Raw genomic sequence first — 27,478 nt, 5'->3', positions numbered from 1 at the left:
CTGGGGTCTCCTCCCGCTGGGACATGCACGAAACACCAAACACTGGAGGCGTCCATAAAGTATCCTGATCAGATGCCCGAGCCACCTCATCTGGTTCCTCTCAATGCAGAGGGGCATGGGGGTCTTCTCTGAGCCCCTCCTGGATGACTGAGCTTCTCGTCCCATCATTAATGGAGAGCTTACTTACAACTATTTCATTACAATTTGTTTAATTCTTTAATAATTATTAATGGATCAGCTGATAGTGATCGGGTATGTAGATCGGTGTGAATAGGTGCAATTTACAGTAAATACTTGTTACATAGAAAAAATGGTGAGAAAGTGATTTCACGAATGGTGAACCACGAATCAGCTGCATTCACGGTACTGCACTCTGTGCATCTCCTTTGCACAAAGTTTCCTCTTTTTAAGACCACTTCCCTTCACTTCTAAGGTACGCGCCCATCAGGTTCAGACAAAATAAATAAATAAACTTAAAAAACACTGCACTCAGGGACAGATGAAGCAACATTCCTAGAATGGGGAAGTAGGAGCTCAGCACACAGCCTCCTCCAGTCATGGAGACGCTCCGGTCCAGACATGCAAACATTAAACACAAACACATATTTATTTCCTCAGCCACGTGGCTATTTACAGCGCCGGCACCTCGCTCGCAGACAGGCCACTGTTTGTTGGCCGATATATTTAGCCAGTGTCGCACCGCGTGGGATTCCAGCGGGCGGCAGCAGACGACTCGACGATTGCCAGCAGACAGCCGGGAGAGAAGAAGGCAGAGCTGTGCGCCCCGCCCTGAAAATGACAGGGTGCCGTCCGGGCCCGGCTAACCCCAAATTGCCATCTTGACCACTAAAAATGTTGAGAGTCCACAGAAAGAACCTTGAGGGATTCCTTTGCAAAGCCCAGAATATTTGCGATACTATTTTTAACAGGAACATCAACAACTTAATTAGTGCCAAGACCGCAAGCAATAATGTTTACACTGTGGGTGTAACTGAATGGGAATGACATTTGTTTACATGTGAGTATGTGACATTAGGTATTTGTGAATTGACAGAATTGGGTACTTACTTGTACACACTCTGCGTATATGGAAGGACAAAAATTTGTTAACATGATGGGCTCTGTTGTTGGGCCTATCCTTTGGCATCCGCTGGCGCATGTGACAATTTGGTGAATGAAAGTCCATCTCAATTTATGCCTGCTCAAACCAATGTCTAACTTTTGGCGCAAGGTAGATTGCTGGTCTAATGCAATTTTAGTGGATTTGACTGAGGTCCAGATATGCGAGCTGCGCGGACCTGTGGTGCCTCTGACAAATTTCATTCAGAAATGTACGATGGTGCTTGGATGGGTTAGCATTGGGAAAGAATCATTTTTTTTATCTGTCAATAAATTTTAAATGTAGGAGTCTCTGATGGTGTAGTGGTACACACATCTGACTTTGGTGTGGGCAGTGTGGGATCAATTCACGCTCAGTGATGGTGTCAATATGTGCTTTAAGACTAGTTCTGAGTGTAGTCCGTGTTTTGCTCGAAGTTAGCTGGAATAGGCTCCAGCACTCCTGGGACCCTTGTGAGGATAAGCGGCTTGGAAAATGGATGGATTTCAAATGTATTCATTTCAGATAAATAGATAATGAAAGGATCTGGAAGGAAGGCTGAATAGGCCTTTTGGAATTGAACTGACTATGTGTCGCCAAGAAGTGACGTCATCGGGCATAAGTGTCATTTTGACTGCTCACCAGACTGACAGATTTGCAGCGAACCTAACTTTTACATTCAATATGTTTTTGTTGCTACGTGTTGCTAACAGAAACGGCTCGGACGACTAAAACTAGCTAGTGCCTTCACAGAAATTGCATGTCGCTGTTACCAGCCATGAACAGCAGATATGAAAGCAGACGAAATTTTGTTCTCTGACTACTAGTGCCAACAACCTTTCAGCAAGAGCAGGAAAACTTGAAAAGCTTTGTCACAATAACCATGGACAACAAAGACTGCCACCCCAAAATAAAAAAAAAACAAAAAACAGGCAGGACTTTCACTGGTGATACAGCAGGTAAAATCAAGCAGGCTTTCTATCTGTCTATCTTGGAGTCACAAATCTAAAAGTCCACTTGAGAAGCGTGAAATTTAGCAACAAGTGTAGCAAAACATGCAAGAACTTTACTTTTTTGTAGGTAAAACATGTAAACACACATTTTAAAAGACCATAGTACAGAATGTGTCTCATGAAAGATTTTACTGTATGTTGTGACGCATTGAATGTAACTTTAGAAGCAGTACACTTCAAATTCTCTGGACTGTTATACAGTCTGTGTATTTGATCTGTGACTTGTTAATCTGTTAGAAAGTCGCAAAAAAAATGTAATGGTCATTTTTGTTGACTTTTTCCTTATACAATACTTATTGGGATCTTTTTAATTTTTCAAAGTCTTGCACTTGACAAATACCACAATAAAGAAATTAAGACTAATTCTGAATGAAGCATTTATCCATCCATCCATTTTTGAGCCGCTTATCATCACCCGGGGGTTATTAAGCTTTAAAAAAAAAAAAAAAAAACGTTTGAACAACGAATTAAAACTCACAGAATTTTGAAAAAGTAAAGTCAAAACAAAATAAAAATGAACTATAATGGAAAATCCCAAACTATTACATCCCTGAAATGGACAGCCGTATATTATTGTGAGTTGTAACGTAAATGGATGGGTTTATTGCACATTTGTGACTTGGCAGACCTGTTTACATTACGTCGATATGAGAATCGACAAACAGCAACAGTCAATTAATTTAGCAGTTTCAATCATGCTGTCCAAATACATCGGCACGTAGGACGCACGCTTGTTTTGTTTTTGTCTGGCACCTTTTTTTTTTTTTTTCCCCCATTCGGGTGACGTCAGCGTAAGTGTGATGTTATGTTTGTTGTATTTCTGCTGATGTAGTTGAGCATTGTGTGACACTTGTGGCATACTATTGTACTTTTGTCTGAGACATGCTTGCCATCTGGGACATACTTAACACTAAAACCAGAGGAGGAGTGTATCATTGTCAATATCAGGACGGTCTATGGAACAGGCCAAGTTGTAATGCCACATGAGATTCTGGCTCAACAGCTTGGAGTTGATTGAAAAATATCCTCCAGCTGTGCACTATTACGCTCGAGGCATTTCTGATATTTGGAATTAAAGACAAATCCTGTCATTCCCAATGAGTGCCCGGTCTCAATCCACATTACCCCTCCTAACATTAACGTGAACTATTAACTTGTCATAAAGTGTAAATTTACACCTAAAAGAGTTACTCAATTTCTTTCGTCCAGCATTTGATTGATCGGATTTTTCGTGTGTGAGCCAGGGCATATGGTGTATTCAAGCGTAGCGAGGAAAAGCGCACGCTAGGATGTTAAAAACAATTTTAATAGTTTTAATGACTGCAAAATTGTGTTGGTTTGATTGGGTGAGGGTGCCTTTTTTGTGCTTTGTTACAATTGTGATTCTGGTGAAACCTGTGTAACTCTTATGTCTGATAAAAATGAATCCCACTCGAGGAAGAGCTGCTCAAGCAGGCACACAGAGTCTCATCAGAGCTCCTCGATTCGCACATGCACTCCCCCCCTCTCTCTCTCTGTACACACACTCTGGTTTACATCATGTATTTGATAGCAAGACATGTTTTATTTGAATGGAAGGACAGATGTTAAAACTATGTGAGTAGCAACTGGAGAGATGTTTATTTAAATACAAGTATGTGAATGGACAGATAGATTGATTGTACATAAACAGACAGACATTTGTTTACATACATATGGACAGTATGTAATAAAGCACATGTCCGCCTCCAGAGAAAACATCATTGGTAAACACTAACCTGCCGATTCCTCTCGTCCAAGATGCGGGCGATCTGGATTTTCTTCCGACCCATCTCCTGAAAAATAAGCGGTTTGGGCTAACAGCAAGATGGAGAAGGACAAAGTGTGTCAAGGTGGTCCTTAAAACATGGTCCCAGTCGTGGTGAAACCTGTCCAGACACACACCACAGAGTGACAAAATGTTAGAAAAAGACAGATCAAACACTGTGGATGTTTGCTCAAAAAAATATCCCCAAAATGAGCAGCAAATTTTGATGACCATGTTACAATAGGGCCATTATAACCTTTAAATAAAAGAACGGAATTCTTTTTTCATCCTCAGTCTATCCATTTTGTGTACTGCATATCCTCACAAGGGTCATGGGCATGCTAGAGCCTATCCGTTATCTTCGGGCTGGAGGCGGGGTACACCCTCAACTGGTTGCCAGCCAATCGCAGGGTACATGTAGACAAAGAACTATTTGCGCACACATTCCTTGTGTGTTGTTACATACTTGGCCATTAAAGCTGATGCTGATTCACACCTGCGGGCAATTTAGTCTTCAATCGACCTACCAATCCCTGGCACGTTTCCTAAAGCTCTTAAATTAGCTGTCAATAAGCCTCTTCTAAAAAAAAAAAAAAAAAAAAAGAAAATTGCATGATTCCATGTCACCAAGCTATAGAGCCATCTGAAATCTCCCTTTCATAGCCAAGATGGTTGAGAAAGTTATTTTTACTCAACTCAGCAATTTCTTGAATTTAAATGAACTTTTTGACAACTTTCAATCAGGCTTTTCAAACTCAGCACAGAATCAGCTCTTCTAAAAATGTTAAATGATATAAGGTTGAATACTGAAGACGCCAAGGTTGAAAGTTCAATCAACATCATTCAAATCAAAAGCCTTTAATGTCATTATATGCTGTGCATACAACAAAAATGACGAGCGCTTCTCCACAAGGTGCATGTGTGAATAAAATAGAAGAAAAATAGAAGAACATCTTGGGTAAAATACTTACATCAAGGCACAGTTATTGCTAAAATAAATATGCACATAGTGGGTTTTTTTCAGTCTTATGCTCTCTGTCCAGGCTTTGGTCGATTATTAAAACCGAGGAAAGCAAACAAAAGTGCAGTTGCATAATATTACATTGCAGTACTGTTATGTTCAGTGGTTTTGAGTTCAAGGAGTTTATGGCTCTGGTTGTGAGACACGGCACCAAAACAAAACTTTTTGAATCAAAACTTTTTTGACCTTTGTCCTATTTTCAAAACGTTAATATTGGAAAGCTTTCTAAACACAGAAACTGAAAATATAACTGAAACTGAAAATATATAATAATCATGTTCACCAATTTCCATTAAAGTTAAATTTGAGAATTCTGCACATAAAACATGCATAGAAATAAATCCTAATTGGAATTCCAACCATCTTTATTTTGCCAGATATCTAAATTTGTTTCCGGTAGTTGGAGCCGCTCTAGTACAACAACATAATTTTCCTTTATTTTTTTAATGATTGTACATTCCCACCAAACATAAAACCTTAAACTGATCATGTTTAGTATTATAGTAACACTCATGTTGCGAATAAGTCATGCTATCATCGTAGCAGCCATGTGGCTAACATTTGCTGTGCATCCAGTGAAGAAAAATACATGGCCGTGGTCATCCTCTCCTTAATACAGTGCAGTCGTCCTGTCCCATGTGCAGAAAAACACCCCCAAAGCATGATGTTGCCACTCCCATGCTTCACAGTAGGGATGGTGTTCTTGGGATGGAACTCATCATTCGTCTTCCTCCAAACACGGTTAGTGGATTTATGACCAAAAAGTTCCATTTTGGTGTCATCTGACCAAAAAACTTTCTCCCATGACTGTATCGGCAAACCCAACTCAGGCCTTGACATATCGTGGTTTAAGCAGGGGAACCTTCCGTGCCATGCATGATTTCAAACCATGACGTCTGAGTGTATTACCAACAGTCACCTTGGAAACAGTGGTCCCAGCTCTTTTCAGGTCATTGACCAAGTCCTGTCGTGTAGTCCTGGGCTGATTCCTGACCTTTCAAAGGATTATTGAGACCCCACGAGGTGATATCTTGCATGGGGCTCCACTCCGATTGTGATTGACCGTCATGTTTAGCTTCTTCCATTTTCTAACGATAGCTCCAACAGTGGACCTTTTTTCACCAAGCTGCTTGGCAATTTCTCCGTAGCCCTTTCCAGCCGTGTGGAATTGTACAAGTTTGTCTCTCGTGTCTTTGGACAGCTCTTTGATCTTGGCCTGTTACAAGTTTGAGTCTTACTAATTGTATTGGGTGGACAGGTGTGCAGCTAACGACCTCAGTCAGGTGCATCTGATTTAGGATAATACGTGAAGTGGAGGTGGACTTTTAAAGGCGGACTAAAGAGGGTCAGATTTCTAGCTGATAGGTCTTCAAATACTTATTTGCAGCTGTATCACACAAATAAATCGTTTAAAAAAATAATACACTGTGATTTCTGATTTTTTCTTTTTAGATTATCTCTCTCACAGTGGACATGCACCTACGATGAAAATTTCAGACCCGTCCATGATTTCTAAGTGGGAGAACTTGCAATATAGGAGGGGGTTCAAAAAAAGATTTTCTCCAATGTATACTAGCGCTACTAGTTTGTGAAAGCAGGACAGCGTTCACAGTATTTCTTCCAACAATGCAGTTTCATAATTGCATGCCATTCTGAATGGCGACGTCTGAGACGTGCTCATGCACGTCAGTGAGGGCTGTGGCTCAAGTATGGCTACATTTGAATCTTGCCGGTGGTTTTAAAACGGCAAACTCCCTGAACAACTGGCAAAGAAAAGATTTTATTTTGAGGTCATATCAACCTGCCATAAATGATACTGATGTCATTTACTGGCAAAGAGTTTACATCTGATGTCATGGCAGCGGTGCAGATGGCTGTTTTGCACAGTGTTCACATCGCTCTTAAATTACATGCTTATTTTTTACGAGTGGAAGTGACCAAGTGAGAGAAAATATGCGTCACTTAAAGCAATGTCAAGTACTTAGCATCATTTCATACAACAGTACAATATAAAATGACAATCCGTTTGGGGGAAAAAAATGGCAAAGACATCTCTATCATTGTCATTGATAAACAATGTGTATAGAGATGACTTTCCAGTAAAGTATGTGCAGGTGTACTGAAAATATTTACAGTACATTGTGAGAAAAAGAGTTCCAAATGTTCCCATTTTTTTTACATATCATGTAAATGAAATGAATATTTAATTATTATAAATAATAATTACAGAAGCTTTAGGTAAATACTGGGTGTAAGGAATAAAATTCAAAAAGTTAAATTTCAAATACACATACTTGAAGTAACTCACATTAAAAGTGGCTGAATAAAGAAAAAAAAATAGTCACATAAATAATGTTAACCATCAATTTTAATTTGTATATTTCACAAAGTACAAATATATGAGGGCATGTAAGGAATCAAATTATCTACAAATATTTAGCCACCACTGTAAATAGATGAGTGGCTTGGAAAAAGGATGGATAGCTATACAGTATATTAACAATTTAAGGTAAAGTATATATTCAGTGTAAGAAATATTTAAAGTAGTTGGACGAGAGAGTACATTGAAAAAAAGTTTTCAAAAAGTAAAAGAAGAAAAGCCTGTATGTTAAAGATGTCAGTTGTAAAGACTACTGAAATGGAACCAATATGAAGGCTAGCTTTTATTACCCTAAAAATGAACTAAACGATAATTTTCTTTCTTGTTCTCCTGCTGAAGTCCTTTGATGTGTGTGTTTCTTTCAGCTTGTCCCTTTCGGGGTCACCACAGCGTGTCATCTCAGATGAACGCATATATACGTTTGGCACAATTTTTACGCCGGATGCCCTTCCTGACGCAACCCTTCTCAGGGAGTGGAGGCCCCAGTGGGATACGAACCCACAACCGCTGGTTTACCAAACCAGTGCTCTAACCACTGAGCTACGGGGCCTCCTGCTGAAGTCCTTTGATGTGCTCAATAAAATTAAAACGAATTCCATCACATTGGATGTGTTTATCAGCTCTCAGTTGATTTCTGCACTCTCAGCAAACTACAAGAAAAAAAGAGAAAGCTTCCTTTTCATTTGGATGAGAGCGTGGGAAGCAGACCCGAGAGCGCCCCCCGTCGGCCACCAGCAGAAAATCAACTAACATCAAACACACAACTATCAACACGCACAGTATACAGTACACCCATCATACTTCAGCCTGCTACATATTCATGTAAGGTGTAAGATACCGTGCAGGCTATATTTTAAGGAATGTTTCAACGTGTGGTTCCCAATCAAGCGTAACTATAATTTGAAACTAATAGAGCACAAAGTAATCCATTTGAGTGTTTAAACTTTTAACTACAATCGTTGAGTACCATTTTTAAAATCATTTTTGACCAATTCATTTGCAAATTTAAAGGTCATCCTATCCCATCTTTGTTCAACAATTTTAACTGTCCACCAAAAAAAAGAGTGAAACTCAAATGTTAATTTTGGTCGGGCTGGGTAATAAAGACAGCTGAAATTTTTATCAAAATATAATCCAGATCAATAATTGATTTCTTTTCTGTTCAAATTAATAAAAGCACCTGTAGAAAAAAAGAAGACAAAGAAGAGGAGGATACCGGATTCGTTGTCAAAAGAAAAAGAGGAATGCACAGAGGCCGTGGACTATGATGTTTGCAGAGATTGTGATATGCAGTGAAAGCAGGGAGCAGGCGGAGGAACAATTAGAAAGATGGAGACATGCACTGGAAAGGAGAGGAATGAAGATTAGCGAAAGTAAATCAGAATATATGTGCTTGAATGAGAGGGGTGGAAGGGGAAGAGTGAGGCTACAGGGACAAGAGATAGCACGAGTGGACAATTTCCAATATTTAGGGTCAACAATCCAGAGCAATGGTGAGTGTGTTAAGGAAGTGAAGAAACAGGTCCAAGCAGGTTGGAACAGCTGGCGGAAGGTGTCTGGTGTGTTATGTGACAGAAGAGTCTCTGCGAGGATGAAGGGCAAAGTTTATAAAACAGTGGTGAGGCTGGCCATGATGTACGGATTAGAGACTGTGGCAATGAAGAAACAACAGGAAGCAGAACTGGAGGTAGCAGCAAAGATATTGAGGTTCTTGCTCGGAGTGAGCAGGTTGGATAGGATTAGAAATGAGCTCATTAGAGGGACAGCCAAAGTTAGATGTTTTGCTGACAAGGTTCGAGAGAGCAGACTTTGATGGTTTGGACATGTTCAGAGGCGAGAGAGTGAGTATATTGGCGGAAGGGTGCTGAGGATGGAGCAGCCAGGCAAAAGGGCGAGAGGGAGACCAAAAAAAAGGTTGATCGATGTGGTGAGGGAAGACATGAAGACTGTGGGTGTTAGTGAGGAAGATGCAGGAGATAGGATTAGATGGAAAAAGATGACACGCTGTGAAAACCCCTAATCGGGATGAGCCGAAATGAAAAGAAGAAGAAAAAAAGGCTGAATTTAGATCATTTTAAATTTAAAATATAACCTTTATAAAGAGGTCAACAAATATTACTCCAATTAAAAATCAATAAATAATCAATTAGATCTTGTGACACCCAATGGATGATTTTTAAGCATTTTTTAAAAATCAGGTTAATGGACTACTATTATTTTTATCTTTTTTTGTATTTATTTGAGTCCTGTTCTGCTGTTAGGTCAAGCAGAAAGGAGGATCTGTATCCTTTTTATGCCGGAACAGTTTTGCTGGATATTTATTGAGAATCAGTTGATCACTCAAACATAAAAAGGTTTCTGGGGCGGGTGAGAAAAGAAGATTTTTAGGACGCAGATTTGCTAACCAGTCAACCACTGTGCTACATTTCAGAGGACATGTATAGTGAAAAACAACACCAGATCTGTACGGACCTGGACCTGTATGGAGTAAGCTTTACACTGATCTTATCAGCCTGTTTGGTATCTGACAATAATTAGAATATTATGCTGATTGGCTCTAAATTGCCTTTAGCTGTGATTATGAGTCTGACTGTTGTCTGTCTCCATGTGGCCTGTGATTGGCTGGCAACCACTTCAGGGTGTAACCTGCCTCTTGCCCATGACATCTGGGATAGGCTCCAGCACTCCCACGACCCTCATGAGGACAAGCGGCTCAGGTAATGGATGGATGGCTCATCGGCTTTAATGTCATATATAATTCGCCAATCCGATCACAAAAGACATTTACTCTGCGTGGCCGTTGCATACAGTATATTTGAATCCAAAAGCAATTTTTAGCCTTGCCGTGTGTCTTCCGACGCAATACTGTAAATATCTGACCACAAATGAAGTTATAAAAAAAAAAAGACAGGACAAAGTGGGTCTTTAGCGATTGCACAATTGAAATAAAATCTTGTATTCTGACACCACTGTGTCCTTGTCTCTCCCCCCCAAAAGATCCCTGCAATTTACATTGTCAACTCAAACCCAATCGGATCAACTCATTACCATGGTGATGACAACAATAATGCATCACGCCGTGTTTACAAGAGCAAAAACCTCTGCTGGTGGTCATCGGTGTTTGGGTGAGGACCGTCACTTAAGGTTTGCTTGATGTATGTTCCCGTACTTTTAACGGTACCACTCGCAAGTAGGCAACAAAACATTAAGTAGTCTCGCAAGCGAGTGCAAGCTCTCACCGTTGGAAGCAAACATGCAGGTGTTCCGCCGAATAATGCTCTAACGTTTCAGTGTGGGTGAAGTCATTTAGTTACAGTAAGTTGGCACCCATTATATCTGCTCACAACTGTGTTCTCTTCCCAAAAAAATTCAAAGAGGAGTGATGCAATCAACACAAGAAAAGGCTCGTGGAACTCCTGAATACAGGCGAAAATAAATCACTTACCTGAGCAGGGTGATCTCTACAAGGAGGATTAATTGAGCAATTGATCCCAACAAAACAAGTCTGCACAAATGTATTTAACCTTACTATTTTTACTTGTCATTGTTTAAAAAAACAAAAACAAAATCCAGAGATTGAATACCGGGAATAATTATGCCCCAGACTTGCTTGTGAGTCAACCGAGTACATTAACTAGTATGGGGAGTACGTTACCTACTATGGGGAAATCAGACCAAATCAGGTCAAGCAAGATTGAGACCAAAATGTAGATAGGCCGAGATCTGTTAAAAAAAAAAAAAAAAAAACATCAGAAAATAAGCCTAAAATCTGCAGACAATAGTTTTAAATGCAGAACTTTAGAATGTAGCCTAATGGTCTTGAACAAAAGTCAAATTAATTAATACATTTAAAAAATGCTGCCTTGGATATTAATCTCGGACAGATGTCCAAATTTATTTTTCATTATTCTACAAGCTAATTCATGAATATATTCAGGGTTTTTCCTGGCTCAAGTTGACGATGAGTATTTTAGTCATATTTATATAACTAAGAACATCAAGAAAAAAACTATATAATTTGTACCAATTAATTAATCGCAGTAGAAGGAGTAGTACGAAGGCTTTGTTAAGAACACACAGTGAGCAAGCATTTCTGGGTGTCCTAAGAATACAATAAAAGTGTCGCTTCTTATTATCATAACTAAATTAGCAAGAAAGTTCACAAAGCCAAAGAAAGACCTGATCATAAATTACTCAACATTCTATACAGCTCAAACATATTTACAATATTGTCTTGAGGTTTGGCGAAACAACTACAAGAACTTATGAGTTAAGTTGTATCACTCAAAAAGAAAAAAAGCAAGAAAAACACAATAAGTAGAACATCATCTGGAATACACCAATCCACTCACTAAAAATGAAATCATTTAAAATTTACAAATACTGCATCCAATCAAACAAGAGTACTAATGCATGAGGTTAAAAACAAAACAATAATAATAATGATGTAACACAACCAGGAAATGATTTGTCCATTTGTGGTGTGAAACTGTCAAAAAGTATCAATGAAGACTTAAAACAATGTCCAAATCTAAAATGTTTTTTTAAAAAGTGCTGCACACGGGGTGTGGGGACTGATAACGGCATCTATATTTAAAAAACAAACAAAACATCGTGTGCACATAGGGAAGAACTACTCGGTAGAACTATAGCATGTTTTATACCTGGCGTAAAGTATATATTTATTTGTAGCGATTGTACATTGTTTAAGTATGGGATGTTATTAGTATTTTTTGTTTTGTGTACTTGTTTGAAGTCATCAATAAATCACAAGTACAGTATTATTATTAAAAATGGTAAAACATCACCTGTACACTTCCCCAATTATTATTGTGTTTATTCATATTCCCATCACAAGTTGACATGACTTTTTATGGTAAAAACCTTGAGGCTTGAGGAAGCATCTTTCCTTCCTTCACAATTATGCTAACGCGGCTAGCGGGCTAGCGTCACGGTCGGTCCACGCTCGAGAGTTGCTTCAGTGTTCCCCAAAGTATCCAGAACGATATGTTCTCCCTCGCCCAAGTGACTCTAAGTCCAAAGTGAAATATATTTAAAAAAAAAAAAAAAACCTCCACGGTTGCAAGACGTCGACAGTGAGCCTAAAACACTCGTTTTTCGACACAAACGGACGACAATCACACGAATGAAAACCACTTAAGTGGACTGAATTTCACTCACCGTCGTCCACTTTCGATGAAGACGAGAGAAGATGAAGCGAAGATGATGGACGAAGAAGAAGAGGGAGTAAGTGGGTGGGAGGAGGTGACTCCACCGCTCACACGCTCACGTCCTCCCCGCCCGAGGAAGCTCGCGCTCCGACTACAAGCCGCGCCCACCCCGCTGTCATCTCCCTGACGACTCCACCACAGTAGCGACTGCGTCCACTTTCCACTTGGACAAGTGCCCGTCCTGACTCACGTAACTCGAGGTTTTCATGCAAAAGCGACTACTTTGTTACTCTTCTATGGTTACCACACGACACGAAGCTGTCCACTAACTACATTAAATTACAAGCAAAGTGCTTTGGGAAAGAAGCACTGATCTCACACTTTGAAAGTTTGCAATGAAACAACACTAAGCATCTTTTCTGAAAAGTACACATTCCACCCTAAGCGCATTGGCGATTCTGTAAAAACACTGATATCACACTATAAGTAATCCCGTTTACTACAGTAAAAGTAATCAGTGAAGTACAAAAAGAGTCATTACTTTGTTCGGCATTCATTCCAAAATTGGGAATGTTACTCCTGTCAAGATGCTGATTTTTACATCGCATCAAGCTCCCTGTTACGCCGGTGAAAATTATCCAACCACACTAACTACTTTGTGTTACCCCAGTAAAAGTAACCACACCGTCAGTATACAATGACCAAGTACTTTGTTATGCCTGTAAAAGCATTCATCGCAATCAAGTACTGCGTTACTCCTTTCAAGGTGCAGATTTTACACTACTAGTTCTCCTTTACTCGGGTAAAAAGTGCTTTTATCATACTAATATGACAGGGCGCCACGGTGACTCAGCTGGTAAAGCGTTAGCCTCACAGTTCTGAGGTCTCGGCTTCAATCCCGGACCAACCTGTGTGGAGTTTGTTCTCTCCGTGCCTAAGTGGGTTTCCTCTGGGCGCTCCGGTTTCATCCCACATTCCAAAAACATGCAACATTAATTGGACACTCTAAATTGCCCATAGGTGTGATTGTGAGTGCGGCTGTTTGTCTCCATGTGCCCTGTGATTGGCTGGGGACCAGTTCAGGGTGTACCCCGCTTCCTGCCCATTGACAGCTGGGATAGGCTCCAGCACTCCCCGCGACCCTTGTGAGGACAAGCAGTGAAGAAAATGGATGGATGGATGAATATGACAGTAAAGGCACATAACACACCAACACAGCACTGCTTACAATCCTTGGCAAAAAAATTCACTGTTCCTTGGGATGATTAATTTTAGGGGGAGGGGGCGAATAAAAACGTAACTCACAAATGTTCCACAAAACAATTTTTATTCAAAATACCACCATTCTGCCTTAAAGAATCATGTAAAGAAAGAGAAATGTACTCAGTCACAATTATTTTTTTAGTGGGAAGCAGAAGAAATAAATGTTGCAAATGTGTTTAATGACAGCAACCCTCGTAAGGGATCAAATGAAAATGGATGAATGGATGTTTTATTTCCTTTGCCTTTTAATGTTTTCAATCATGTAAAGCCTCAGTTACCTTGTGTATTAAATGTACTATATTAATAAATTTGCTTTGCACCAAGTTAATTGACATGAATCATGGCTCCAACATGTGAGATGTCCATTGACACAAGGAAGACAATTCTAAAATTCCTTGAAGAAGGGAAACACATTGCTTAATTTAGATTTTAAAAAAATATTGGTTGTTGCCTGTCAGCAGTGACTAATATCTGGGTCAAATACAAACAGAATGGCAACGTTGTAAAAGGGAAGTGCGATGATAGACCAAGGAAGGTAGACCTCAACGCACCAAGATAGAATTTGTCTTCAACATTGTGCAACTCTTAACTAAGCCTTATTGCATGAACCAACAACGCTGGCACGGATTAGAGGCGAAACATCTTCGAAGACAAACAGAACAGTCTGGTTGCGATCGACTGAGAGTGAAATGACCTGGAGGAATGAAAATATTCACAGGCACGTCCTGAAAACTGAAAATGCACAACAAAACAAATATAGGTACAAATGGGCAGAAACTGGAGTCAATGTCTGGGAGTGAACTGTAAGAAATAGCATCAAGGAAATAGATTGACAAATAGAAAAGCCAACCGAAAGCCTCCCTTAACATCTTAACAGAGAAAAACAAGGCTACAAAGGGCATATAAACAGTTGCACTCACAATCACACCTATGGGCAATTCAGAGTGTCCAATTAATGTTGCCTGTTTTTGGGATGTGGGAGGAAACCGGATTGTCTCGAGAAAACCCACGTATGCACGGGGAGAACATGCAAACTCCACACAGGCGGGTCCGGGATCAAACCTGGGACCTCAGAACTGTGAGGCCAACGCTTTCCAGCGGAGTCACTGTGCTGCCGAAGGGTGTCATTTTGAGTAAAAACTTTGTGGAACATTCACGATTTGCCTTTTTTCTCTAAATTTAAACATGGTACGATAATTCACCAGGATCTGTGATTTCACCATTTTTGCTATGGGCTGCCAAGTAGTCATCACTCGTCTCCCGAGTTCTACAGTACTACATTATGAGCAGAAACTTGTTCCATCAGAAAGGTCACTCAAGCAAAACCGACTAAGTACTTTACTTTCTTACTCCCTCCTGTAAGAGCGAATTTACCACACCGCATGAAGTTCTCCATGCTAAACACTCAGTTAAGCCACTGGATGTATAAATACTAGAGGAAGAACCTTCTCAATCCCATAGAAATGTTGATATCACTCTTAAGTACTAGCTCAGTCAATGACCACATGTTGTGTATATGCTACATTACCGAAAAAAAAAGTACTCATGCAAGTGTGAATCTACTGCAAATTCATTACGTGTGAAAAAAAGTATTAACCACGCCAAACTGTTTGACATTGCTTTGACTGATACTTCATCATAATGTACTCTGATACTTCACAGAATGTACTGGTAACATACAATACACATCATCTGTAACTTCAATAAAGTACTGTGTTCATTACTATCAATACTTTAAATGGTAAATGTCTTGAGGGACTCTTATCAAATACAATGTAATGCAACAAAATAAAACAAACCAGCAATTGTTCATTTACCTTTTTAAATGGATATTGCAGTATTTTTGTTACCTTAACCTTAACTATAACGCCGTCCTCATTCAAGTAAAGCACAGTTTCATCGCTGCTGCGTTGTCAGTCAAGGAAAAAAAAAAAACACTGGCGCCCCCGTGTTGCCAAGAATGAGCAGCAGGATGGAAACAAATAAAACGGTAAATACATTGGAAAAAACCGTTCTTGTCGTTGATTTGACTTGCACGACCCTTTAAACAATTATTGAAAATTCACACATGAATCAATAAATAATATAATTTCAATACACATTTCTCTGTCTCTTTCTCACTGCAAAAAAAAAAACTAAACAACAACAAATTGTCTGTATGGCCTCAATACTTGTGCACTTCCAAGACAAATACAAGATGAAAAGCAAATTGGGTGCAGATCAATGCGCCTCAGACGTGCTCACGGTGTTTGTCGCGGCCAGCAGTGAGGAGAACAGAGAGTCAGACCTTTGCGACAACACCTCTGGATCGTCCAGTTCTGCCACCTGCAAGGTTAAGGAGTTGGGTGTTTGTTGGGAGTTATGGCTGGCCTTGAACTCATTCAGTGGCCTACTTCTAAGCCGTTGCGTGTATTGTGCGTGTTACCTTTCCGTTGTGCATGACCAGAATGCGGTCGGCGTGTATTACAGTGTTTATACGGTGTGCGATGGTGAGCATGGTGCAGTCCTGGAAGGCGTCTCTGATTGTTGTCTGGATCAGGGCGTCGGTCTCGGCATCAATGGACGCTGTCGCCTCGTCCAAAAGAATGATCTGGATGAGGAGGAAGCTATCATTTTAACCATAGCTTTACAGTTTTTACGAGAGTCTAAGTTGTGGCCACTGTTTGATTAGGACTTAAAATTACTACCGTGAGGACAAAAAGTGTAAAAATGGATGGATGGAGTTAGGCTTATGAGGGAATCCTTGGGTGAGGGGTGGGGTTTCCCCTAACCTTTCAGGAGTCTGTGGACCCACAAAGAATTTGAATCCCTGAATTATAGATTATGTGGCTTTGCTCCTACCTTGGAGTTGCGTAGCAATGCTCTCGCCATGCACATCAACTGTCGCTCTCCAACGGAGAAGTTCTCTCCATTCTCCAACACCTGCGCCTGAAGCTGACCCTCCAATTTGAAGATCTGTGGAGACGAAACATCACCTGAGGACTAGCCCGGAGATTTAAGTGAGAGAACAAACTAAAGGCCATTGGCTCCTTTCGGAGTCTTTTCAAAGTTTTTTTTTAATTATATAAATATAAATATATACATATACTGCAGGTAGATCTGAAATGTATCTCCCTACAATAATCAGGTTCACCGTGTTCATAGCATAATAATTCACATTGTTCCAACTGCTATGGTTGGACTGGTCTACATCATTCATTTCCTGAAAAGAAGACAATGTTGTTTCAAAAAACCAAAAAATTAATCATTCAATCGGTCACTTTTACCGCTACAGAATAGAAGAGCTGTTTGCTTTAAATGTTGACACTTATACGTTACTACATAGTTCTTGAGGTAGTGTTTTTCACTGTAAACTTATGAGATATATTTTGTTCTTTTTCTCTTTTAAACTGTGTAATCTTCTATGAACCATGAGTTTGAGATCAGATCCAAAAGAGTTTCGTCTCTGGTCCACCAAAGACTCACAGAGTCCTTCATGTAGGTCCTCTCCAGTGCTGCCCAGATCTCCTCATCACTGTAGCAGTTAAAGGGGTCCAGGTTGTGCCTGTTGGCATAGATACAGGTGGTCTTCAGCCACTGGTCACCCTCAACTATGTCCGCATGCTGTTACTTACCTGATTGTGCCAATGAAAAGTACGGGGTCCTGGGGGATGATGGACAGCTTGCTTCGCAGGTCTTTCAGCCCGATGGACGAGATGTCAACGCCATCTATCAGGATGCTTCCCGCAGCAGGCTCGGCTAGCCGGAACAGCGCCACCCCTAAGGAGGACTTACCTGCAGACACAAGAGGCAGCAGATGGAGTATTCGGTAAAGGGTTGTTTTTCGCGACCAATGGAGATCATGACATCATTAAATGTGGTTTAGAAGCTTGTTACGCGAGACAATTTTACCCAATCCACGGATGAGAACACGCAGACTCTCATGTTGTAAGTGGACTTACAAGATTCTCATTGCACACCTCACAGAACAGGACCAGAGTTTCGGAACCACATCCCCTTTCCACCAAGCACGTTTCTGTTGACTTTTGTTTTCAAGTATGGTTGTCCAAAGGATGTACAATTTTTTATTTGCCCGCCACATATTCAAAGAATAAAATTAAACAGGGCATGCATCAAAAGGATATAAGAAAAATGGTAAATTGTTGAAAGATGGAGAAATATTTTTAATTAAAAATAAAAAATGCAAAAGGTTTTATACATCATACTTTTTATTTCTACTTATTGTTTTAATTTTAAAAAAAAGTTGATTGAAAATTTGTCACAGTTTTTTTAAATTTCAATAGTAAATAGATGTGAATGTTCCGAGAAATCTTACGACTAAAAAGTTACAGCACACATTTTCTTTTGACTTTTTTTTTTCTCACATGAATACCAATGAGTCAGTGATAGCGAAGTGTTACACACGCCTGACTGTGGTGCAGACAGCGTGGGCTCGATTCCCGCTCAGTGATGGTGTCGATATGTGCCCTGTGACTGACTGGCGACCAGTTCAGGGTGTAGTCCCCCTTTCGCCCGAAGCTAGCTGGGATAGGCTCTGGCTCTCCCATGACTAACACTAATGACTTTTTGTTTCCTCACTGATAAAGTGAGGAACAATGTAAGTGTTGAAAGGACAGGGACAAGAACTCATTTCTGGAGCCTCACCAGAACCCGTCCTTCCCACGATGCCCAGTTTCTCTCCGGCCTGGATGATGAAGTTCAGCCCATTCAGGACTATGGGCGTGTTCTCTCTGTACCTCATCTTGTAGTCCAGGAAAGCAATGGACCCTCCCGTGGGCCAGTTTTTTGGGATACAAGCGTCCTCATTGTGTCTGGGAGCCTCAGACGTACAACCCTGTTTAGGAGAATCTTAGATTTGAGCAATCCAACAGTGTCACAAACACCGTCATCGGGATTTGGTTTTGTCAGGTTCTGTGAAGGTATCTGACCATTATGTACTCCTGCAGCCTCTCGACTGAGTTGAACCTGGCCTCCACCTCTGTGGCTTGCTTCACTACGTACTGCAGCATGCCCGTCAGCTGTGTACACGTCGATCATGTCCGGTGGTCACATGTAACAAAGCACAAATACTTAGCCACTGTACTTAAGGAGATTTTTTCAGGTAACTGTACTTGAGTATTTATTTTCCCAGACTTTTTGCATTTACTCCCTACATTTGAAGACAGTTACAGTATGTGTACTTTTATCTCCTTTGTCAAAAGAAACTACTTTTTTCAAACTCCATCACAAGATAAGGAAAAAAAGGTAGAGAGGTAAAGTCAACTGTGATTGTGACATACAAGGTGGGGAAAAAAACAGCAGTGAGGACAATGGGAATTAAAAAGGATAATGGAATGGATGAAGAGGAGCATTGATATTCCACATCCATGTCTTGATTATCTGATGCTGTCAATTGATGAGGTGTCTTGTGTCATGCTCAAAAACACTATATTCTGACACTAAAAAATATTTTTTTCTGCTTTCATGAGTGAATTTAGCATTTTTTAGAATGTTTTGAGGCGGCACGGTGGCACAACTGGTTGGAGCGTTGGCCTCACAGTTCTGAGGACCGGGCTTCAAATCCTAGCCCAGCCCGTGTGGAATTTGCATGTTCTCCCCGTGCCTGAGTGGGTATTCTCTGGGAATTCCAGTTTCCTCCCACATCCCAAAAGCATGCACCATTAGATGGACACTCTACATTCCTCCTAGATGTGATTGTGAGTGCAAATGGTTGTTCATTTCTATGTGCCCTGCGATTGGCTGGCAACCAGTTCAGGGTGTGCCTCGCCTACTGCCCGATGATAGCTGGGATAGGCTCCAGCACTCCCGCGACCCTTGTGAGGATAAGCGGTGAAGAAAATGAATGGATCATGTTTTGTTTGCTGATTCAGGAACTGTTTTCAATTGCGCCCTGATTAACTTGATTCGTTTTTTTCTCAGTTGGAAGAGCACTATTCAAGTTAATAAAAGGGGTAAAATATTTTGTGTGCAGGAAGATTTTTTTTCCCTGGCATTTTTGCAAAATAGTTATTGAATGTATTTGACGGTAAAAATTTATTTTGACTTTCTTAATTAAACACATTTTAGTATCTGTACTGTTTTACTCAAGTAAAGGAATTCAATCATCACGTCTCTCAGTTTCTTATACATTAAGTATTTATCCATCCATTTTCTACACTGCTTATCCACATTAGGTTCATGAGTTTGTTTCGGCATATTACTTCTTACTTTGGCAGGGTAATTCCTGGCGTGGCACACAGACAAACAACCATGAGCACTCACAGTCACACCTTTGGACAATTGTAGTGTTCAGTGAAGCTAGAATACATGTTTAGAGCACGCAGAAGAAGCCGGAGTTTCCAGAGAATGCCATATACCCAAGGCGGAGAACATGCAGATTCCACATGGGAAAATCCAGAGCCGAGAGTTGAACCCTGAACCTCAAAATCGTGAAGACAGGCATTCAAAATACTCGTGCACCATTCTGCCATCAAGTATCTATACTTCCAACTTAATTAAAATGTAACAGTACAACTTGACTTCTGAAAACAGTGCTGCTAGTTTCCTGTACTTACCTGTATGGTATAGGACAAAGCAAGACCCTTTAAGGACGGACTGATGTCCTCATTACTGGTCAGAACCACAAACAGTGACACAAATAAGGTGAGTGTGGCTGCCATGAAGTCAAGCCTGAAGGCCAGCCAGCGGGTCCCAGAGGAAAAAAGCATATAGTGGTTGGAGTTGATGTCATTCAGGGTCTTGAACCTACAGCACAAGACACGAGATGAACCAAGGGATCAAGAGAAACAAATACAATATTATTATTATTATTATTGCATACCATTTCTGAATAATTTCACATTTTTGTCTACATGCACTATACTTCCACAACTATTTGCTCACCTCCCTTGACTCACATATGATTTTAAATTGTATCCGATTCTAAATTTACATGGTTTAATATGATAGCTGGCAGCTTGGTAGAGACTGATTCGCACATTTGTCTCAGTTTTGAGATCCTGGGTTCACTTGAACCATGTTGTAGGGTTGTGGGATCCCACTACAGAAGTGGGGGTACAAGTTGGACAGTTGTGCCGGGTTTTGACATGCCCCTAGTACAGACATGGGCATTTGTACTTTTTGAGATCTTTTTTTCTTCTTTTTAAATATTCATTTATTAATCTTCCATGGCGCTTATCCTCACTAGGGTTGCAGACGTACTGGAGCCTATCTCAGCTAACTTTGGATGAAAGGCGGCGTACACCTTGAAATGGTCGCCAGCTAATCACAGGGTACATATAAACAGGATGTAGTCCTAAAGCCCCATGTAACACCCATATTGTTTGATATGATTGTTTCATCATTGTAGATATGTAATGATTTCCTTTTCCAGTTTACAATTAGTGCTTTGTCTTTTGTCTTTGTTTCTCTCTGCTTTAGAATGTTCTGTTCGCCTAATCATCTCTGATTCTCAATAAAAATTATAACACCAAGGGGCGCCAGAGTGTTTGAGCTAATACTATACAAAGGTATGTTTTCATGTTTTTTTAGGACATAACATACTCTGGCGGCACGTTGGTGCAGCTGGAAATCGTTGGCCTCACAGTCCTGAGGTCCTGGGTTCAATCCCGGACCCGCCTGTGTGGAGTTCGCATGTTCTCCCCGTGCCTATGTGGGTTTTCTCTGGGAATTCAAGTTTCCTCCCACATTCCGAAAACATGCAACATTAACTGGACACACTAAATTGCCCCTAGGTGTGATTGTGAGAGCGACTGTTGTCTGTCTCCATGTGTCCTGCGATTGGCAGGAAACCAGTTCAGAGTGTACCCTGCCTCCTACCTGTTGACAGCTGGGATAGGCTCCAGCACGCCCCGCGACCCTCATAAGGATAAGCGGTGAAGAAAATGGATGGATGGATGGATATAACACTAAGAAACCATTGCTTCACAATTAAAAACGCCACTGTGACACAGTAAAACTTTTCTAGCATAAAAGGGAAACCGATTTTCCATTCTGCTTAACTTAACAGCCAAACAGGACAAAGGGGAAAAAAAAGCTATCAATAATACCATGTGAAAAACAAGTTGAGTCTTTTATGAGGTCAAGCCAAGCACATCCTAAGTCCTAAATTGGCTACTTCAGTCTCATTTGATTCATGTCAAGTGACTCGAGTCTGTCGCCTGCTCCAAATAGTGTACCATACTTGTACCTTCATCAATTTCACCTCTTGGAAACAAAAATGATTGTCTTAAATGCAACCTGACTGTGTCCACACACCATCAGACAACTGAGCTGTACCGGATCACTTTTTGGCAGCCTACTCCTGGCGTACCAAGTGCAAGTGTTGGGTTTGTGAAGGACATAGCGAGGCAGTCGTGAATGCTATCTTACAGCTTCATGTGGCTGTCTCTCATGTTGTAGGCATGGATAGTGCTGAGGCCCTGGAGGGTGGATGTGGTGAGGGAGATGCACGGTGAGCGACTGATGTTCTCCATCTTCTTCATTAGGCGGATGCTCCTCTGGAATATGCTGCAGAAATGACCCTTTTTTTAAAACTCTGTTTTTGAGGTACAGTATGCAGCACGGATCCTGGTGTCTAAAGTGGCGTTAACGCACAAGAGCATGAGTGTGAACAAAAGTCCCATGATGACCACAGCGATGAGCATGGGCAGGAAGACAGCAGAGATGACCGTCACAGTGCAGGTCACCATCAGGGCAAACTGCAGGAAAGGATCCATGTGGAGTGGGAGAATACTGTCCACCTCATCCTGGTCTTTAGAGAAGCGGTTAAGAATGCGGCCTGTTGGCGTGGTGTCGAAGAAGCTCATGGGACTGGCTATGATCTGGCAACGGTATCAAATAATCAGTTAGCTCTATTTAAAGAGTTAAGGTGCAGGTATATGTAAAAATGCCACACAATAAATAGCAACAAGATACAAATACTCTCATACATTGATAGATCAATGTGTACTGTAAATATTGTCATACTGTTATTGACAAAAAACAAAAAAAAAAAGCACCATAGAAAAAGCAGCAACAATGTCTCCAGATCCTGGACTGGAACTGAACCATATCTTTACATAACGATTCGATGGAGTAATTTATCTAGCAGATGAATGTAAACGACCTATTTGGTATTTTCAACCCCTCTCGCCCTCTCTCTCTCTCACTCTCACTCTCCTTCTTCACAGTAATCAGCATCATCTCAGCCACCCTCCCGTAACCAATCAGCCATCATCATCACTGACATAAAAGCCTGCCAGAACCCAGAAACTCTCACCAGCTCTCTCATGCGGTACCACGGCTCCTCAGACTTCACGTAACCTTACTCAAATCTATGTGTCCTGTCTGACCTCTGTGAGTCTTCTTGTCCTCAGTGTTCCCTCCGTGTTCCACGCATCCATGCCATCAAGCCAGCCACACGTTCCAAGGCTCGACAAGCCACCAGAATATCTCAAACACAATCTCCATTTCACTTTTCCAATAAACTTTTCATCACAACCTCTCTTCCTCCACCTGCTCTTGGGTCCCATCTGGATCAACTCATGACAGGTTGGGGTATAATAAAGGTTCAAAGCACTGTACAGTATTAATACATGTAATTCTGAATATTTTTTAGGTGGGCGTCAATTTTTATTTTCCTATTCGTGGATGGGCTCAACCCTTATTCCCCACATACAGTATAGCAGCACGTTAATTTTATGCAGCCAAGTGTTACTTGAGGAATTTGAACAAGTGTGCCATATAGAGTGGAATGCAGTATATGCTGAAGAAAGGCAACCTTACGCCATCTATACATGGACCTTGCTTCCTACCACGTTTGCTTGTATATACAACGTGCGATTTTGCTCATGTCTTTATCATCAGTCATTTGATATAACAACAAAATGTCCAAGACACTTGAATTTACAGGACATGTTATTATTATTCAACAATGTTGTCCCAGAAAAATGTATGGATGTTTATCTTCTTTGATAGCAAAGTGATCTGGGTACCTTCTTGACCATGGTGTCGTGGAAGCGGCAGGCAGCATTCAAAGTGACATGGGTGTAGAAGATGCACTTGACAATGGCCAGGGCCACCATGACCACCACCATCATGCCGTAGACCAGCTGGTAGAAGTGCAGGTCTGGATTCTTGGAAATGTCACCCTTTTCTGCTGGAGTCCCGTTTGTCAACTGGACCTAACAACATTAGCATATTTTTCCAGGGGACTTTGCAATTTGTCAAGTTATTAATCTAGTCTTGTCTTTTGTCAATTTCTGTTCTTCAGGGAGGGGCCAAGCCCTGTCTTAGCTCTGGGTCCACCCTCCAATAGCCACTGCCAATATGACAAATGTGTCAGAATGATTTTGTTGTGTTCCATGAATTTCTTCAGAAAGTGATATCACAACAGGTTAACTACATCTGTCAGGTAACAAAACTATTTTCAGCTTAAAATTGGTTACCTTTATTGGCCAAAAGCAAGTTTTGTATATGAGCTGAATCTGTGACATGTACTGTACCTCCCATGATAAAAAAAAAACACCATGCTTGAAATGTCATACATGTACAGACTCACAGTCACAGGATGTTTTAAGGAAATCATGAGTTAAAAGTCAAACATTAGCATTTGTAAAGGGCTTTCCAGCATATTAAAAAAAATTGATACCCGTATTACTGTGGGTCCTTATGGCTCAAAATTGTAGCAGTAGTATTAATAGTCATAGAAATATCAGTATTAGTGGTATTAACAATACTAATAGCAGCAATATTAGTAATCACTGTTGTAGCAATGTCCAAAACCCACTTCCAATGAAGTTCTGTAAATTGTTAATAATAACAATCCATTCCATTCCATTTTCCTAGGCACTGAAACCTTACAAGTGTCACAGGAATGATTGAGCCGATCCCTCCTGTCTTTTTTTTCTCCCCCAAATATTCACTCATGTTGAATTTGATACCTGCAATATGTTCCAAAAATGTTGGGACAGGTGTATGTTCACCACTGTGTTACATCACATTTCCTTTTAACTTCACTCAATTAGCGTTTGGAACTGAGGACGCTAATTCTTGAAGCTTTGTGGGTGCCATACTTTCCCATTCTTGCTTGAGGTACAACTTCTGTTGGTCAACAGACTGGGGTCTCTGTTGTAGTAGTTTGCACTTCATAATGTCCCATACATTTTTAATGGGAGACTTGTCCAGACTGGTAGCAGGTTAAGCTAGTATGCACACCCTTACTCTGAAGCCATGCTGTTGTAACACACAGAATGTGGCTTGGTGTTGTCTCGTTCAAATGAGCAGTCAGAATCTATACTTAAACCCTGTGTCCGCTCTACTGGATATAATGTAGTTTGCACAACCGTATTATTGAACGTATGTGTGTGTGTGTGTGTGTGTGTGTTCAGTGTATGTGTTCTTACCCCACTGCCCTGGCCAAGCCAATAGCTGAGCCACCAGCTGGAGAAGGCTGTGGTGCCAATCATCAGCACCACATTGAGGAAGACGAGGAAGGTGATAATGTAACCTAAAGATATGGATTCCAAAAACCACAAACATGCAGTAGACACATACATATTAATATGAGCAATTCTACCAATATATCTATCTGTGTGTGTGCGTGAGTTGAGTGTTTCTGACCTCCTGCTGCCTTGCAGTATTGTCCGTAAGTCCTCCAGGAGACAGCCCCCTTTGTGGATGACTCCTTGCTGACTAGCTGGTCGCCCTTCTCCACTGCTCCAACACTCTGACACACTACAATACAAATTTTCAAATATACACGAAACTAATTGGATATCTGATTAGGTACACCTGCCCAATCAAATGATATTCAATTTGAGAGTTCTGAAGTGAAACAAAGTTTGGTTTTATGGCTCTCTTTGGTGCACCTAATTTGATCAAAAAATTTACAAAATAAAGGAGTCTCTTCTCACATTTTTGGCTGGCTAGGCCTTCCACCTCGTCTTCATCCGTGATTTCGAAGGCTGTGAGGAAGAGCAGATGTTAGTACCTCCATAATACAAGCTTGACTTTCACAGATGTTTGGAGGGAACATACCGTCCGTTATTTACTTAAAAACAAAAAAAAACAAAGCAAAATTAATCTATTTGGAGTTGTTGTTGTTTTTGACCCACACAAAAGCCATGTACCAGCCATGTAGGTAATATAAGTAGCTGTCGTAGTTTCAGTAATAGCAATTGTTATAGGAATAGGAGTAGTAGTAGCAGTAGCAGTAGTATTAACTTATTGCCCTCTCATTAATGGTAGGACTCTATTGGGAGATCTAATCTAGTAGTAGAAGTAGCAGTAGCAATACAGTAGTAGCATTAATTCTAGTAACCTGGGTTGATTATGCCGCTGTTTGCGCATTCTCTCAGCTCAGCTTCCTTCGCTTTCTTGGGTTGAGCCTCTACTTCTTTCTTCGTCTGTGCACATGTAATCACACCCCCAAGTTAATGAAGAGATGAAGAAAAGCAGAAGATGCAGTCAAGCATACGCCAGTCTGACTTTGGCCTGTTCCGCGTGGTAGCCGCTGATGAGCTGTGCGTAGCGTCCGTTGGCCCTGATCAGCACCAGGTGGTTCCCTGACTCCAGGACCTCGCCATTCTCCAGTACCAAAATGTCATCGCAGAACTCCAGATACTGATGTAGTCATAAGAATAGTAAGAGCAATAATACAGTGAAAGCCCTTTTAGCACGTAGGATACGTTTCAAAATTCAGACAAACCCACGACAGGTGAAACTGTGATATCGAGAGACTAGTTTTACCCTTCCCGAACGCTTTAAACACTTGGAAAACTCATGAAACACACATTTTAAACACATTGTAAACATATCTGAATGCAGAAAAATCATAAAAACAGCACAGAAACATTGTAGACGAAGGATAACATCTGCGCTCCGTGAGTATGTGAGGATTCACAGTTATTCGTTTGTTAATAGTTTCATTGGTGATCCCCATTAGTAGGTAGGCACTTCTTCAAATGTTACGGATGTTTCTTTTTGTCCTCAAATGCTACTTCCTTGATCCTTTTTCAGTGTACAGTATTACTGTTATGTATTGCATTTTACTGTCTCCTATAACCCATGAAAGTTCTCTCTTGTACTTCATCCATGCTGCTGTCAATCTTGCTCTTATAGCCGTTTCTGAGCCTTCTTGCTCACTCATTGTTGCTTCCAGCTACCTCAAAATCTTTACCTGTTTGAGGCTGGCATAAATGTTATGCTTGATGTCTTAACATTTCTTCAAATGACGATTACTTCCGTCTTTAATTTCCCTCAGTAACATAACTTATTTATATTAGTGTAAAAAGCCAGAAAAGGGCATTTAAAAACCATCACTACAAACCACAAATTTACACAATCTACGGTAGCTGAAAGACAAGTAGACATGTTCTCCAAAAAAAAGGTTTGCAAAAATGGTAGTAACAATAGTAGTACTTTGTACTTTGGGGACCTGGTACCTGGAGCTGATGCGTGACCAAGATGACGGACTTTCCCCGCAGCACTTGCTTGATGCACTCTTCAAAGATGTGCTTTCCCACGTGGGCGTCCACGGCTGAGAGGGGGTCGTCTAGCAGGTAGATGTCCTTGTCAGCGTAAACCGCCCGGGCCAGGCTGATCCTCTGCTTCTGTCCGCCTGACAGGTTCAGGCCACGCTCACCGATCTGATAACGACAACAACAAGCACTTGCGGGAAAGTCACAGAAATCGACAGTGGCGATAGAAATCAACAACAAAGACGGCAATCAACATCAGGAATCAGTTAAAATAGAAATCAATAA

The 27,478-nt window shown here is 40.8% G+C and overlaps 2 protein-coding genes across 10 annotated transcripts in view; both read right to left on the bottom strand.

The window, feature by feature from the left end:
- Window positions 1-12,670, bottom strand: part of LOC133498257 (myocyte-specific enhancer factor 2A-like) — a 29,237-nt gene extending 16,567 nt beyond the window's left edge. Inside the window, exons 1-3 of one of the 6 annotated variants that reach the window (XM_061814857.1) lie at window positions 12,481-12,670; window positions 10,955-11,022; window positions 3,870-4,019 (exon numbers count right to left, since the gene is read on the bottom strand). In XM_061814857.1, the coding sequence (XP_061670841.1) occupies window positions 3,870-3,923 (54 nt within the window). In that variant the 5' untranslated portion in view covers window positions 3,924-4,019; window positions 10,955-11,022; window positions 12,481-12,670. Of the gene's footprint in view, window positions 1-3,869; window positions 4,020-4,154; window positions 4,322-4,869; window positions 5,097-10,954; window positions 11,023-12,480 lie in introns of those variants that run through there. The other 5 variants (XM_061814858.1, XM_061814859.1, XM_061814861.1 and 2 more) reach the window with 5 other exon arrangements.
- A 1,152-nt stretch (window positions 12,671-13,822) lies between these two features.
- Window positions 13,823-27,478, bottom strand: part of abcc12 (ATP-binding cassette, sub-family C (CFTR/MRP), member 12) — a 35,284-nt gene continuing 21,628 nt past the window's right edge. For 3 of the 4 annotated variants that reach the window (XM_061814850.1, XM_061814849.1, XM_061814851.1), the window contains 17 exons: window positions 27,158-27,361; window positions 26,202-26,336; window positions 26,035-26,119; window positions 25,628-25,678; window positions 25,335-25,448; window positions 25,118-25,221; window positions 23,708-23,896; window positions 22,329-22,555; window positions 22,104-22,241; window positions 20,288-20,477; window positions 18,662-18,751; window positions 18,378-18,567; window positions 17,348-17,507; window positions 17,199-17,277; window positions 16,575-16,688; window positions 16,159-16,323; window positions 13,823-16,058 (listed from right to left, as the gene is read on the bottom strand). In XM_061814850.1, coding sequence (XP_061670834.1) covers window positions 15,954-16,058; window positions 16,159-16,323; window positions 16,575-16,688; window positions 17,199-17,277; window positions 17,348-17,507; window positions 18,378-18,567; window positions 18,662-18,751; window positions 20,288-20,477; window positions 22,104-22,241; window positions 22,329-22,555; window positions 23,708-23,896; window positions 25,118-25,221; window positions 25,335-25,448; window positions 25,628-25,678; window positions 26,035-26,119; window positions 26,202-26,336; window positions 27,158-27,361 — 2,340 coding nt within the window. In that variant the 3' untranslated portion in view covers window positions 13,823-15,953. Of the gene's footprint in view, window positions 16,059-16,158; window positions 16,324-16,574; window positions 16,689-17,198; window positions 17,278-17,347; window positions 17,508-18,377; window positions 18,568-18,661; window positions 18,752-20,287; window positions 20,478-22,103; window positions 22,242-22,328; window positions 22,556-23,707; window positions 23,897-25,117; window positions 25,222-25,334; window positions 25,449-25,627; window positions 25,679-26,034; window positions 26,120-26,201; window positions 26,337-27,157; window positions 27,362-27,478 lie in introns of those variants that run through there. The other variant, XM_061814852.1, reaches the window with a different exon arrangement.

Source organism: Syngnathoides biaculeatus, chromosome 3 (genome assembly GCF_019802595.1).
Source record: "Syngnathoides biaculeatus isolate LvHL_M chromosome 3, ASM1980259v1, whole genome shotgun sequence".
NCBI lineage: Eukaryota > Metazoa > Chordata > Actinopteri > Syngnathiformes > Syngnathidae > Syngnathoides > Syngnathoides biaculeatus.
This window is presented reverse-complemented; position numbering and strand designations above follow the sequence as displayed.